The sequence below is a fragment of the Felis catus genome, chromosome D4, assembly GCF_018350175.1.
Source record: "Felis catus isolate Fca126 chromosome D4, F.catus_Fca126_mat1.0, whole genome shotgun sequence".
NCBI classification, from domain to species: domain Eukaryota; kingdom Metazoa; phylum Chordata; class Mammalia; order Carnivora; family Felidae; genus Felis; species Felis catus.
Window position 1 is genome coordinate 56,216,224 of NC_058380.1, and position 14,635 is coordinate 56,230,858.

General features: G+C 44.2%; 1 protein-coding gene across 7 annotated transcripts in view; it reads right to left on the reverse strand.

Moving 5' to 3' along the window:
- The window catches only part of FAM219A (family with sequence similarity 219 member A), a 54,334-nt gene that overhangs the window by 5,517 nt on the left and 34,182 nt on the right, over positions 1–14,635 (reverse strand). For 2 of the 7 annotated variants that reach the window (XM_045043666.1, XM_045043665.1), the window contains exons 1-3: positions 12,049–12,070; positions 8,510–8,568; positions 2,070–2,118 (exon numbers count right to left, since the gene is read on the reverse strand). In XM_045043666.1, the coding sequence (XP_044899601.1) occupies positions 2,070–2,118; positions 8,510–8,568; positions 12,049–12,055 (115 nt within the window). In that variant the 5' untranslated portion in view covers positions 12,056–12,070. Of the gene's footprint in view, positions 1–2,018; positions 2,119–8,509; positions 8,569–12,048; positions 12,071–14,635 lie in introns of those variants that run through there. The other 5 variants (XM_011288580.3, XM_011288579.3, XM_011288584.3 and 2 more) reach the window with 3 other exon arrangements.

Below are 14,635 nucleotides of genomic sequence, written 5' to 3' on the forward strand. Positions count from 1 at the left end.
AATTTCCAGCTACTGTGACTCTGAAATTTCCCCTGATCTCCACGTCTCTTAGTCTCTCATATCTCAGTCTCTGACCCTCTCTCTGCCACTGCTCATCTGATTCCAGTTTTTTCCCAGCTTCTTTCCAGCAGGCAGCAGCTGCCATTACCATTCCATGACTCTAGGGGGTGCAATTTGCCTTAAAGTTCCCAGTGGTGATTATCGTGAGTCCAACTGGGACGAGGTTGTGAATTTTCATGAGGAGCTTTGGTGTAATATAATGGGGAGGGGAAAAAAAGTGTTATTTTAAAAGCATGTTTGAAATAGTGAAAAAATGCAAACAATAAACTGGAAAAACCAAACTACGGACTACTGTGCAACCATTTAAAAGTGTGAAGTTAGGGGCACCTGGGTAGGTCAGTCAGTTAAGCATGTGACTCTTGATATTGGCTCAGGTCATGATCTCATGGTGGTGGGATAGAACCCTGCATCAGGCTCTGTGCTGGGTGTGGAGCCTGCTTGGGATTCTCTTTCCCTCTCTCTGCCCCTCTGCTGCTCATGAGTGTGCATGTGTGCGTGCTTTCTCTCTCAAAATAAAAAAATAAACTTAAAAAAAAGTGTGAACTTAATCTCTATGTACTGACATTGGCAGGGGCTCCAAGGCATTAAGTGGAAAACAGAAACAAAAAACGTTTTAGAAAAATGTGTACAGTATGATACCACTTGTGTTAAAATAGAAAATAAAACAAGAAAAACTAAAGAGGCTTAGAATGATTGTCTCTGGGAAGGAGAATGTGGTGAGGGAGAGTAAAAGGAGAAGTTAAAATACTTGTTAAACAGTAATGAACAAATAAAACTGGTTGCAGTTTGAGTCTGGTGTCTTGGGAAGATGAACAAATTCCACTGAGAGAACTGTTCTCTTGTTTAGAAAAACAGCATGAGGAGATCCCTGGATATAGTCTGGAATGAGAGAAGCAAGGTAAAAAACAAAAACAAAACAAAAGCAAAAACAAAAATACACCAAACACACACACACACACACACACACCACAAGAACAACAACAACAAAAACCCCAAAGCTGAATAAAAGAATAGTATTCTGTGAAAAGGAGTTCTGGCAGCTACAGAGGGAGAAGTTTTACAATGAATGGGGAAAGGCTCCCAGGACCGAGGAAAGGTCCAGTATTTGGCGGGCAGCTGGAGTCTGAGGAGAAAATGGCCAAAAGGATGGCAGGGATGGCAGAGAAGTTTTGAAGGATACTGACATGTTGTATTTAATTATAAACTCCTTCCTGGATGCACTGTGTTGTAATTCCTCTTCATGAAACCAAATTTTAGTAAGTCTGTTATAGCAGCAGCCTTTGGTGAGCAAAATTTTGGTCCCTGAAGGGAGGAAGGCAGTGTTAGGTGTAGGGTGAAGTTAGAACAGCAGTTGCAGGAGGTAGGGGCAGTGCTTGGGAGCCAAGTGACTTCAAAGAAGCAGGCTGCAACAGAGACTGATTTCAGAGTGGACATGAAATAAACCCCCAAGGGTAAGGGGGTACAGAGATATTTGGGCTTACTAAAAAACCAAGGGAAACCCCCCTCCAAACAGGAGCCAACTAGACCTTGAGATCTCTGGATGGGTGAGGAAGAAATGGGGAAAGGATCTCAGTTTCTAGATTTTGGGATCCTTACTCCTTTCTACCCCTTAAACATAGTAACTGACACCCTGCTTCTAAGGCAGCTTCTTCCCAGCCTTGTGTAGTGTTTGGTGGAACTTCTAATCCTCTATCTGGGGTTCCATGGGAGCTATCCCCGGAACACCTGGAGTCTTCTTGGCCTCAGAGATGCCTCCTAGAGCTTCAGGCACTGGAGAGGACTATGACTTCCTTCTTTGCCTTGCAGGAGATAAGGTGTCTGGTAGTGCCAATGACTTGGTGGCTTGAGTCTTGGAATCATCTAGTCTGAGTTGGTTTATTTGTGCCACCTCATTGCAGACCCAGCCCAGAGCACCTTGTCCACTCCCCACATCTCCCTCACCCCCCAGACACACTCACCCAGCTTCACTTGGAGCGGGGATGGTTTGTAATTCATGGCTACTGACTCACCCTCCCGGGCGTCACAGTCCCCGTCTGAGATGGAGGCGGCGGCTGGGTCCTGTGAGGAGAAAGCAGAGACAGAATTGTTAGGAAGTGAAAAGGGGCTGCTCTCAGCCCTGAAGCTGGTCCTCCCACCCATACTTTGGGGGCATTAACCCCTGGAAGTAGGCAGGTGATTTGAGGAGGGAAGGGCAGACCCATACACCCTGGAAGGAAGACCCTGAACTGGGTAAAGAGCCATGAATCTCAGCCCCACTTACACTCACCTGGGTGTCTTTCTTCAAAGTCCTGTGTGATCCCGCCTCCTCTTAGAAAACCTACTGTGATTCCTTTAACCCACAGGATCTCTTTGTTCAACCTCCCATACTAATTGCCCTGTTCTTCAGAGCTCTTCTTATGCAGTTGTTTGGCAAGGTATTTTCAGGTTGCTATGAGTTTAAGTCTGGATAAAGGTCAGAGTAGATGCTCCCTAAGATAGACTTTCTTTTTCTAGCATTGTATGGGTCCCTTCACAGGATCCAGAGAACTGACTGGGCAAGCCAGGCCAGACTTTAAGGCTGCAGCCACTGGACAAAAAGAATTCTCATGAGGACTTCTCCATTTCACAGATAAGTCCTAAACAGTATCCCCTGGAGAACCTGAAATGTTGGCCGGGTATGGTAGGTTAGAAGATGAATAACAAGCAAATTAGCTGGTGACCAGTTAGTCTTATGCTGCTCAGTAATCCAGCCTCACTGTTTCCTCTAAAACATGCCAAACCTCTACTACAAGGTCTAGGGCCCTGGCTTACCCTGCTTTAATCCGTTGGAAGGGGCTGGAGTCATTCACATTCTCCCTGAGAAACTGCCTAGGACTAAAGAATGGTATGCCCAAGGTCTGAAAATTGCACAGTGTACCCAAGGCTGTGCCTGTTCTGCTTCTGGAGATGCAGACAGCAGACAGACAGGTAGAATGCCCCAGGATTGGTCCTACAGTGTCAGGTTCAGGGATCTGAGTGACCCAGCAAGGGAAGGACATATAACCATTATGGTAGCTTCTGTTGCATTTAGAATGAGATGGGGGGATGAAAACATGCTTGTCATCAAGGGGAAAAGAAAAAGTCTAGAATGTTTGGGAGGGAAATCTTGGCCTTGCCTGTGTTCCTTCAGGCCATCCAGAGAGACCCTGGATGGGCTGTTGTCACCACAGTGGTATGTGACCTCCTGAGGGCAGAACCTGGGCCTCTCTCCTCTACTCTGACCCCCATCCCTTAGCTGGTATTGTAGGGGACAGGGCTCAGAAAAAGTGGGGTGCTGCAATGACTCCATCTCAGGCAACTTCTCATGCTGCAGTCCTCTCCAATCCTTTATTCTCTGCTTCCTTGTCTCAGTTCCTTCTTGAGAGACTCCTTATGGATAGCACTTGTCCCCTTGTCCCCTGAAAACTTGGAGAAGCAGGCCTCTAGTGGCCCTGACATACCTCTCTGCAGCCAAAACAGCTCTGAGGTGCTACCTGCAGGGGGCATGAAGACTTGACAGCTGGGTTCTGGCTTTCCCCTTAGGCCATAGGTAGGACTCACTCTCAAAGCAGACTGATGGCTTCTTAAAGGGTAAAGCCAATAAACATGCCTGAGGGACCCTACCAGGGAAGCATTGGCACCTTTCCAATTTCCTTAGTCACATTACTTTTTCTGTAGCACTTCTCACATGATACACATATCCCATCCATTTGGATATGGTTTCCTCTTCTGGCTTTGAGGACACTGTTCTCCTTCACTCATGTTGCCTCCTTAACCATCATTTTCATCTTGTCCCACAGCCCTTTGTCTCTTCCACAGAGTCCTGCCCTCAGCCCACCTCTTTCTCCTTGGGGAGCCCTGATGTCTTCTACAGTTTGCATTAACATTCTAAATCTATGGACTTCCCAATCATGCATCTTCTCCGTAACGCTCCCATCAATCCATATAAGTCTCACTGTCCTTTCCCTGGGGCTGACTTTAAACACATGAACCCCTCAGGCACCTCTCCCTCTTCAGTCCAGGTGAGTTCATCAGAGTTGCTTCTCTCAGGCTGGAGGTACTGGATGGAAATGGTAACATTGGAAGGAGACTATGCAGAGGATAGAGTTTGAGTGGGGCCTGGGAAGCTGTTGAGCAATTCTGGTCACAGAGAGCCACATTTGGTCCTTGCCACCACTGGGCAGGTCTTGGTGGCTTTTGATCCCTGAGAGAAACCACCAGTTCCTTTGGGTTATAAGCCAGGGTGCAGAACCCTAAGCTTGAGAAGTCCTGTGCAAAGTCCACCATACAGTATCTCACCTGTCACTGGCCATGATAGGCCATCTTAGTGGCAAGAACAAAGATATCTGGCACTGTGCCTAAAAATTCAAGCCTTTACTGTGGGCTTCCTGTATGTCTTCCCTGAGAAATACAGTCAATGCACCATGACCATCACATGGAAATGTAATCAGGTTAAATGTGAAATATTCATGAATGTTAAGTATCAGAGAAAATCCAGGCAGAAGGAAATGTCTGGCTCCAAGAAATCAGGGAGAATTTAAAATGCCCCCCAAGGACATCTGACAGGAGTTAGCTAGATCCAGGAACTAGAGTGAGGATTAGCAAAATTATTAAACACTCAGCAGAGACAGACATTGAAATGCATCTCTAACAGCAACCCATGTTTCTGCAACCCTTCAAACAAATTCTCCACAGACTGCAGAAATGATTAATAGCCCAGTCTCACTGTTTCTGGGACAGGATATATAGGCTAATGGCCAGTGCAAAGCCAGTATAATTAGAGGAAGGCAAAAGTGCTAGGAGAATCCTTAGAGTTAGCCTGGTCCAGTGATTTTCATTAAACTGTGTTCCCTGAACCCTGTGCCGTGGGTGGGGCTGAGTCCAAGAGTGAAGCAAGAGTATGGAGAATGGAGATACTCTTTTATTTCATTTATATACTAGCCTTTCTATAAAATTTTGGTTGGAGAAACAGTTCTCCTGCTTAAAAAAAAATTTTAAATCCATTAATTTGAGGTGCCTGACAGGGTCAGTCAGCAGAGTATGCAACTGTATTTTTAAAAAAATTTTTAAATGTTTATTTATCTTGAGATGTCCACCTCCATTTAGGTGTCCTGGGTGTCCGTTTCCTTATTTATAAATGGGACTAATTTTAATACCTATGTCAAATGTTCTTGTGAGGTTAAAATGAGTTAATATATGTAAGCACTTCAGTATAGTACATATTGAGTAATACATCTGTGCTAGTTATAAAGTTATTAGTACAGGTTCCATAAGGCCCACACAATCATGGACAGTATGTTCTAGGGGTGACTGGCTCACAGATGCAGCCCTAGCATCACACAGGTTGGGTCCTAGATTACATGGGGAGGTATTTATGGAAAAAGTACTCCCTCCACAGGATGAGGAGGGGCCTGACCAGGGAGCATTCTGCCTTCTCTCTCTCCTTACTCTAACATGCAACATTTTCTTCAGTTATTTATCAATGGCAGGCCTGTGGTTCATAAATATAAATGGAAAAGAGCTCCATCCTTAGGGAGCTCCCAATAATTATCAACAGTGTCAAAAAACCAGTTGAGTCCCAGAAGATACAGACAATGTTTGGAAATAAGGAAGTCATAGGTGGCCTCAAAAAAGTTTTAGTTGAAGAGTAGGAACAGAATCCAGATTATAGAGGATTTAGGAAGGAATAGGAAAAGAGAAAGCAGAAAAAGTGAACATGAATATTTTTTCAAGCAGCTAGATGGAGAAGAGAAGGAATGAGAATAAATGACAGCCAGAGGGAACTCTGGAGTTGAAGAATTTCTTTGAAACTGTGGGACACCTGACCAATGTCCTAGATGGAGGGGAAGGAAGCTAGGTAGAAAAGGAGATGTTTCGTAGGTCATGGTCTTTGAGGAGGAGATGGAAACAGAGCCTTGGACCAGAGGAGGAAGGCTACTTACTGAAATGGAAGATGGGTGAATACGAGTGAGGGATGCAAATAACATGGAGGCAGAAAGGCAGGTAGAAAGTTAAGGGAGTTCATTCCTAAAAGCCTAGATAGGTAAAGGAAGGGTTTGAATAGTAAGAGGTTGGGGGGAAAGGGGGTACTTGATGACTAGCTGGAAGTGTAAGGAGATCAGACTGGCTGGGCTTCTAGCATCTTTTCCCCTGCCCTTGATCTGGTTGACAGGATGCAAAACGCTCTCCGTGGTGCTGAACAATTTTGCCTTTGTCTTGTAGACTGCATGAGTGAGTTGAGGTAGAGACACAATTCAATTTTAGCTTTCCCACAAGAAAGGTAACCTCTGTCCTCACCCCCAAGCATTAATTTTTGGGAAAATGAAAACTGAAATAGATTCAATGGGTCAAGGCGAAGTTAACCAAAAAGAAGGAAGGATTTTTATGCTACAGCTAGAGTTTGAGAGCTTAAATTGGTCCTGTGATTAACTGAGACTTATCTGTTTCCTTAAACAACTTGATAAAATTCATTACCAAAAACAAGTACCACCAAGCTGTAGTATTTTGTGGTGGCTCTCATCGAGAGAACCAAAATGGAGAAGAGTTCTGCTCACCCCAGGCCTAATAACAATCATAGCCTAGCCATGGCAAGCTTACTAGATTTTTCTATTATAAAGTAATATGTGCTAAATTTCTTAAAAATAATTTTTAGTTTCACTACCTTGAGACAACCTCTGTAAATGTCCTAGTATACTTAGTCTTGTGTGTATACCACAGTAGCAACACTCTGGGGTTTCCCTCTCTGGAAGCTGGTGTTTCTCCTCATAGTCCACAGGGGTGGGTTCCAGGTCCCACCCTTGCTTGGACCAGGTGGAGCCAATCAGGGTCTCCCCCAGAATAGGAAGTGGGACCAAGAGGAGAGGTAAAGCTCAAGACTGTAGATTAGGTAGTAGAGAAATCCACTGGGCAGGGAGATAAGAATAAAGCTGATGTTCAGAAAGAAGCAAACACAAGAGATAAAGAAAGTCCTTTAGAGACTCTGGTTCTAGAACTTCCTCTGCCCTTCTAAGGTTTGTAGGGCACATCTACCCTTGAATACTATGAGAAATCCTAGTGTCCTTATAGTCTAGTTTCATTTAAAAATTTTTTTTAATGTTTATTTATTTTTGACAGAGAGAGAGACAGAGCATGAGCGGGGGAGGGGCAGAGAAAGAGGGAGACACAGAATCCAAAGCAGGCTCCAGGCTCTGAGCTGTAAGCACAGAGCCCGATGTGGGGCTCGAACTCACAGACCGCGAGATCATGACCTGAGCCGAAGTTGGATGCTCAACCGACCAAGTCACCCAGGCACCCCTAGTTTCCTTTTTTAAAAATTTTGGGGGGCACCTGAGTGGCTCAGTCAGTTGAGCGTCTGGCTTCAGCTCAGGTCATGATCTCTCTGCTCCTGAGTTTGAGCCCGCATCCGGCTCGGTGCTGACAGTTCAGAGCCTGAAGCCTGTTTCAGATTCTGTGTCTCCCTCTCTTTCTTTGCCTCTCCCCCACTCACTTGGGGGAAAAAGAGAGAGCGAGAGACAGCATGCATGAGCAGGGGAGGGGCAGAGAGAGAGAGGGAGACACAGAATCCAAAGCAGGTTCCAGGCTCCAAACTGTCAGCACAGAGCCCGATGTGGGGTTTGAACTCACAACCATGAGATCGTGACCTGAGCTGAAGTTGGATGCTCAAATGACTGAGGCACCCAAGCACCCCTAGTCTACTTTTCTTTTTAGCTTAAACTAGTTTGAGTTGAAGTCTGTCATTATAATACCTGCATAGAACAACATACAGAAAAACAACTGTATCTTATATTCTGTATTTTTGAAAATTAGTATTGGAATATAATCAACTATCCATATTTTTACATAGTTTTTGAAATCATCAATGTAATGGTTCCATAAAGGAGATGTATAATAACTTTTTAACCATTCACTTATTTTGGACATTCAGATTGTTTGCAATTTTTCACTATTATAAATAATACTAATGCTGAAATCCATATATATTTACATTTAGGGTAATTTCTTTTTTTTTAATGTTTTATTTATTTTTGAGACAGGGAGAGACAGAGCATGAACAGGGGAGGGTCAGAGAGAGGGAGACACAGAATCTGAAACAGGTTCCAAGCTCTGAGCTGTCAGCACAGAGCCCGACGCAGGGCTCGAACTCACGGACCACGAGATCATGACCTGAGCCGAAGTTGGCCGCTCAACCGACTGAGCCACCCAGGCACCTCTAGGGTAATTTCTTAAATAAAGTAGAATTACAAAGTCAAAAAGCAGGAGTAATTTTAAGATTCTTGATACATATCATCAAACTGCTTTCCCGAAGGACTGTTCCAATTTACAATGCCTCTAGTCATGACAAAGGGCTATAGCTGGTTTTTAATATTTTATTTTTCACTGTGTGCCAGGAAATTTCAGGTCATCACATCTATCCATCATCTTATAAGAGAACTGTGCCTCAGTTCTTACTTACCTGGTTGCCTCTGGGGAAACTTCTTTCAAAGAATAGAATTCCCTCTGGAATGGAATCATCTGCCAGACAAAATATGCCTGACTTGAGGCCACCAATTAAGAATAAGAGGAGATAAGACTTTGTTACACTGAAGCTTGGGGAAAACTCTAAATGGGCACAGTACTGCCTGATGGCTGGCCACCATGCTTCAGCTGGTCCTTGGCCTGTGACAGTACATCAGCTATAGGAACCGTGACTAATTGCAGAGCCAGGAGGCAAACTTCACAGAATGAGTATCCCTTGCTTTCAGACTTGGGGTAAGAAAATTAACCAAAATGGCTCTGGAGTTAACCCACTGAGAATGGCAGCTCCTACTCCCTTACCCATTATTTAGTTTTCAAAAGTAGCTCAGAAACTACTCAGGGGGAAAAAAAAGATGGTGAAAGATCTGAAACTAGTACTGGGATGGTAAAGAACTAGATTCTTTTTTAAATGGGGAGACAAGAGGTCAGTGAATTAAAAAAAAAAAAAAAAGATTTAGAATCCTATTCTGCCTCCTTCATGGTTAGGATTTCTTGTCCTAGATTGATGTTCTGCTATTCCTCCCCACTCTTACTCCCCTGGAAACCCTATGACTAAAAAGCCTTTGTTTGGGAGAAAGGACAAATACCTCAACTCAGGGACACCCACTACAGCAGCTGTGGCTTGAGGGAAGCCTGTGCATAAAGGCCTAGGGGACAAGCCTCATGACTCAGGAGGTAGAAACCAGAGCCAGAAATTGAAAAATCTTGGTTCCTCTGGGAGGCCTCGCCTCACCTAGCTCCTGACTTTCATTCCTATCCTTAAGCTTAGCCCCTGAGCCAGATGTTCAGATGCCCTATTTTGGATCAGCTAGAGACACATGTCTTGGCCTATACAGTCTTGCGACCTAGAGGGTTTTCTGAGCTTGCTATCCTGCCACACCTCCTCCAGCTCCCATTTCAACATCTTTAGGGAAAGACTATCTCACTCAATGGAAAAAGGGGTGAAGGTGTAAAGTTCTTTAAAAATAGATCAACAATGGTTAAAATGGCTAATTTTATGTTATGAAAAAGGTTGAAGAAAATAAAAGATAGACTGGTAGGGCCTAAGGCAGAAGGAGAAAATGTGTGAGGGTAGGCAGTGGATATAAGGAGGTCCTTTTCCTCCCTCCCTCCCTCCCTCCATCCACCTTCCCTTCCTTCTTTCCTTCCTTCCTTCTCCTTTCTCTCTCCCTTTCTTTCTCCCTTCCTCCCTCCTTCCCTTCTTTCTTTCTTTCTTTCTTTCTTTCTTTCTTTCTTTCTTTCTTTCTTTCTTTCTTTCTTTCTTTCTTTCTTTCTTCTTCAGTTTCAGCCAACACAGACTTTGGAGATGAGGCCTTTCATAGGAGAGGGGCAAGGAAATGATTCCAAAATCAAAGGAGTCATAAGGGCCAAGGGATTCTGAGTTGAGTTTCTGGAGGCCTTCTGCTTAGGCAGGACCCAGAGGAGGGGGAAAAGGACATCAGATATTCAGGGCTAACAAAGCTTTAGGGAGCATGTCTGGAGGATCTTTCAATTTCCTTCCAGGATGTGGATTATAGTTCCCCAAGGTAAGAAAGGAGGCTCAGAACATCGAAGAAAGATGCTGCCCTACTTTAGATGCTGTAGATGCTGCCTACAAATAGAGGACATTTGGTTGGAGAGTCTTTGAGACTAGTCCCTCAGCCTTATACATGGTAGGAAGCTGAAGCAGGAGAAATCTCAACAGATATTAACATTTGGTCTAGGCCAGCCTGACTTGTGGATCTTCACATGGATCTTGGTCCCAAATCTCACTGGAAGGTATTTGGTAAGCTTCAGTTATTCAAGGGACCGAGCCTGCCCTGCCCTGGTTCATGAATCTTTTGGAATCCTTGTTTTCCCAAGAAAATAAATAGTCTGGCAGTCTATGGGATGTCCTCACACAACTGCCATTTCTGATCCTTTTCCTCTGGCCTTGGAAGAGTAAAGAGCTACCTGTCTGCAGTGAACAAGTGAATAATGGACTTAGGGCTGGTATCAAACAGCTTCTCCCTTCTGTGGCATTTCCTACCCCCATCCTTTCTCATCTTTTCAATCTGTTCTTCTAACCTTCATTATAACTGGCAAGCACCACTTTTTGCTCATAAAGACAACTTGCAGTTCTAAAGCTTAGCTCTGTTGACAGAGAAGTCTCCTATTCTTTCCTTTTGCCCTCCTAATAATTAAACATCAGTAAGTTCACCACTTGTTTAAAAAACTTGATAGTCACTGAATATCAACATGGGGCAGGCAGGGAACAATGTACTTTGGGGAGGGAAAGATACTGATTCTTGAAAAAAGACTTTAGTCTAATGGTAAAAAGAAGACAGAAACACATATTAGCCCATTTAAGGCAGACAGAGGAGCATGAGAGAGAGGAATGCATAAAGGGTGGTAGAAGCACAGAGGAGAAAGTGATGGTGGTAAAGGTTTGTTACCCTCCCTGATGTAGAGGGTTGGGCCTGGGCAGGAACCTGGGGAAACTACAGGCTCACCTATTAAGTGGCTGGCAAGAGCAATGACAGTTGAGTGTAGGGCCAGGACTCTATTCTAACTACCTTTAGTTGCTGTTGCTATCAGGCATTCAGCCTACTCTATTTTTGTGTGGGGGGTGGGTATAACAGGGCTTTTTCCTTACCATTGAGATGCACAAACAACTCTCCCACAAAGAAAGGTCAAGAGACTCTAGGTGGATGGTGGGAAGTGTTTCTATTGGGAAAGCAAAAAGGGATCCAGAGTCCTAAGAGTACTTAAGAGGGAGAGATGGTGGCTCTGGTAAAACAAACCCTACTGACTCTAAACAAGCCTAGAGCCTGCAGTCACTCCCACCAGGTGTGCTTTGTGCAGCAGAGAGGTCAATACTACAGGTTCCTGGAGGCTCAGGGCCCAGCCCAGCAGTGAAGGAGGTCAGAGAGGGGAAGGAGAGGGTTAACTCTACGAAGACTCATAATCCCCTATCTGAGTTTCTGTTAAGTCAGTTTTTTAAAAAATTTATTTACTTATTTTGAGGGGCAGGGTGGGGCAGAGACAGAATCCCAAGTGGGCTCTGCACTGTTGGTGTAGAGCCCAATGCGGGGCTCAATCCCACGAACTGTGAGATCATGACCTAAGCTGAAATCAAGAGTTGAAAGCTTAACCAACTGAGCCACCCAGGTGCCCCAAGTCAGTTTTTTTAAGTGTGTGTGTGTGTGTGTGTGTGTGTGTGTGTGAGAGAGAGAGAGAGAGAGAGAGAGAGAGACAGAGAGACAGAGAGACAGAGAGACAGAGAGACAGAGAGACAGAGAGAAGTGTGTGCAGTTGGTGGTAGAACAGTAGCGGGAAGGGAGATTCTAACCTAGCACAAACTCAAGGCAAGTTTTCAGCAGTGAAGCCAGCCGGTTGCTGATTATGTATCTCTCTAGGGAAACAATATCCATCTGCTAAACAATATTCATCTGTCCTGGGGTCCCTGCTGGAGGGTCTTCCCAGGCTCAGGGTAGTAGAGATCCTTTCTCTACTCACCTGTCATTCTCTGGCTGGTGCAGTGACATTAACCAGCTAACTCAAAGGTACAATCTCATTCCTGAGGTATCAACAGGAAGGGGCCCTGAAACAACAAAAAACCAATACCTATCCAAAGAGCACCCATACAGTTCTGTAGCCCACACCTCTGAGGAACACCTCCTTTGCTCTGACTATACTCCCTCATAGCTCCTCCCCACCTGTGCAGCCTTAATGTCTTCTAGACAGTTCTGACATACATGCATAGCCTACATCCCTCTACACCTGCTAGCTTATGTATGTGCCTGTAGGAAAGTGCTTCTTTCCTACATTAAACATTAATGTGCATACAAATAACCTGGGGATATTGTTTAAATGCAGATTCCAATTTAGTAGGTCTGGAATGGAACCTAAGTTTCTGCATTTTCACACAAGCTCTCAAGTGATACCAATGCTCTTAGTACAGCGGCCACACTTTGAATAGCAAGGTTCTAGGCCAGTCTTTCTACATCCACACCATCCCCAGACAGCCTCTAAAAGAGCCCTCTGTACCCACCTTAATTTGGTTTTATACTCTTAGTGCCAAGACAGGACAATGGTTTGGTGGGGGAGGAGGAGGAGAGATGACCCAAAGCTCAAGTTGGGGAGGCTGCTCTGTCTGCTAAGAGCTCTGGCTGCACGAAGGCAGAGAATTGTTCAGAACAATGCAGACCAGGTGTGGTTCATCTGGAATTCAGCAGATCATTTAGTTAATATTGTTTGAATACCTGTTACTTTGTTATATGTACAAAAATGGTGCTTGGTGTTTTGTAACATATTATCTCATTTAATCATCCTAAAAGACTGAGTAAGGTAAATACCATTCCCATTTTCAAACTGAAGAACCAGCTTATATCAAGTAATATGTTCAAAATCATACCTTGAAGGGTGGTTAGCACTAGAATTTGAATCTAAGTTGTCATTTCTTATACCCAACCCCTTCTTAGAGACATCAGATAAAGACATGAGATTAATAACACATCAGAACTTACACAGCTGTGGGACTGTTGTCTTATAAAGCAGGCACTTGGAAGGCTGCTAGTAGTCTCATCATATCTCCAGTGCTCTGCACACACTTGAAGCTCCTCTTTCGAAAATGGCATGGATGCTTTCTGATTAGTAACCTCCTGCTCAAAAAGTTCTCCATAGGAAGGAAATATTGGGGTCACTGAAGCACTCAATAGCTCAAGACAGAAAGAGACAGAGATAGACAGAGACAGACTAGCAGAAAGCAGGAGGCAAGAAAAAGCACTACAGACTGAGAGTCCTGAGCCCAGGAGAGAAAAGCAGAGGACAATTAAAAAAAAAAAAAAAAAAAAAAAAAAGAGAGAGATGAGTGGTGCCTGGGTTGCTTAGTTGGTTAAACGACCGACTTCAGCTCAGGTCATGATCTTGCAGCCTGTGGGTTCAAGCCCCACATTGGGCTCTGTGCTGACAGCTTGGAGCCTGGAGCCTGCTTTGGATTCTGTGTCTCCCTCTCTCTCTGCCTCCCCCACTCACAGTTTGTCTCTCTCTCAAAAATAAATAAACATTAAAAAAATGGAGATGAAAGAGTCTCAGCCACCAATTCAGTTCTGGTCCTAAATTTTAGGGGCACTTATATTCTAGGCACTGTGCTAGGTGCTACAGATATAAACATAATACGATCTCTACCCATGAAGAGCTTAAAGGCCAGTACAAAAGGCAAATAAATAAGCATATAATTTTTAATAATAAGGCAAATGCTACAACAGAGGTTTGTATAGAGTATTGTCTGTATACAGAACAGAAGGACCTATTCCACCCTGGGGAATTAGGGAAGACTTCTCCAAAGAAAGCTGAGGCATGAAGAATGAGTAGGAGATAGATAAGAACCAGATGAGAAAGAGGTAGGGAAAGAAAAGAAAGGAGTAGGGAGGAAGACACACATGACTATATGGCAGGCTAAAAGAATAGCTCAATTTTGCTAGAATGTTAAATGGTGGGGTGAAATGGCAGGTGATGAGACTAGAATTGGAGGAAGGCTTAAAATCATGAAGGGCTTTGTAAATCACATTCAGGGGCTTTGGACTTTAATGGAAAATAATAGGACTGGAGAAGAAAAACACATCAAGGTCATACTGCCAGGCCTTAGTGGCTGACTAGATCTGGGTTTGAGGGGAAAGACCTAGACAAAGATAATTCCAGGTTTCCTCAGTGTGTGTGTGTGGGGGGGCACCTATAAATAGGCATGATCAGAGAAAAGAACTTGGGGAACACCAACATTGAAGTGTTGAAGGGGTAGGAAGAAGAGAACTGAGAGCCCAGGTCAGAGCAGCAGAGGGTCAAAGAGAGCCTGGTGTCATGGATGTCTGGGAAGAATAAGGTTTTGAGAAGGATAATGTAAAACAGGGAGGAACCAGAACCAGAGTGCTGAAGGGGCTCTTATTTGACAAGAGAGACTGGAGTGGAGGATGGTTGAAACTAAAAGGTAGGAGACAGTGGAGAAGGGCCAGATGTTTGAAGATGTCAACAAAGAGAATTCAAGACACAGGTTCTTCTGTGGTTTGCTGACATTTCAGCAAAAACTCTATTTTTCTCTCAGTATTAT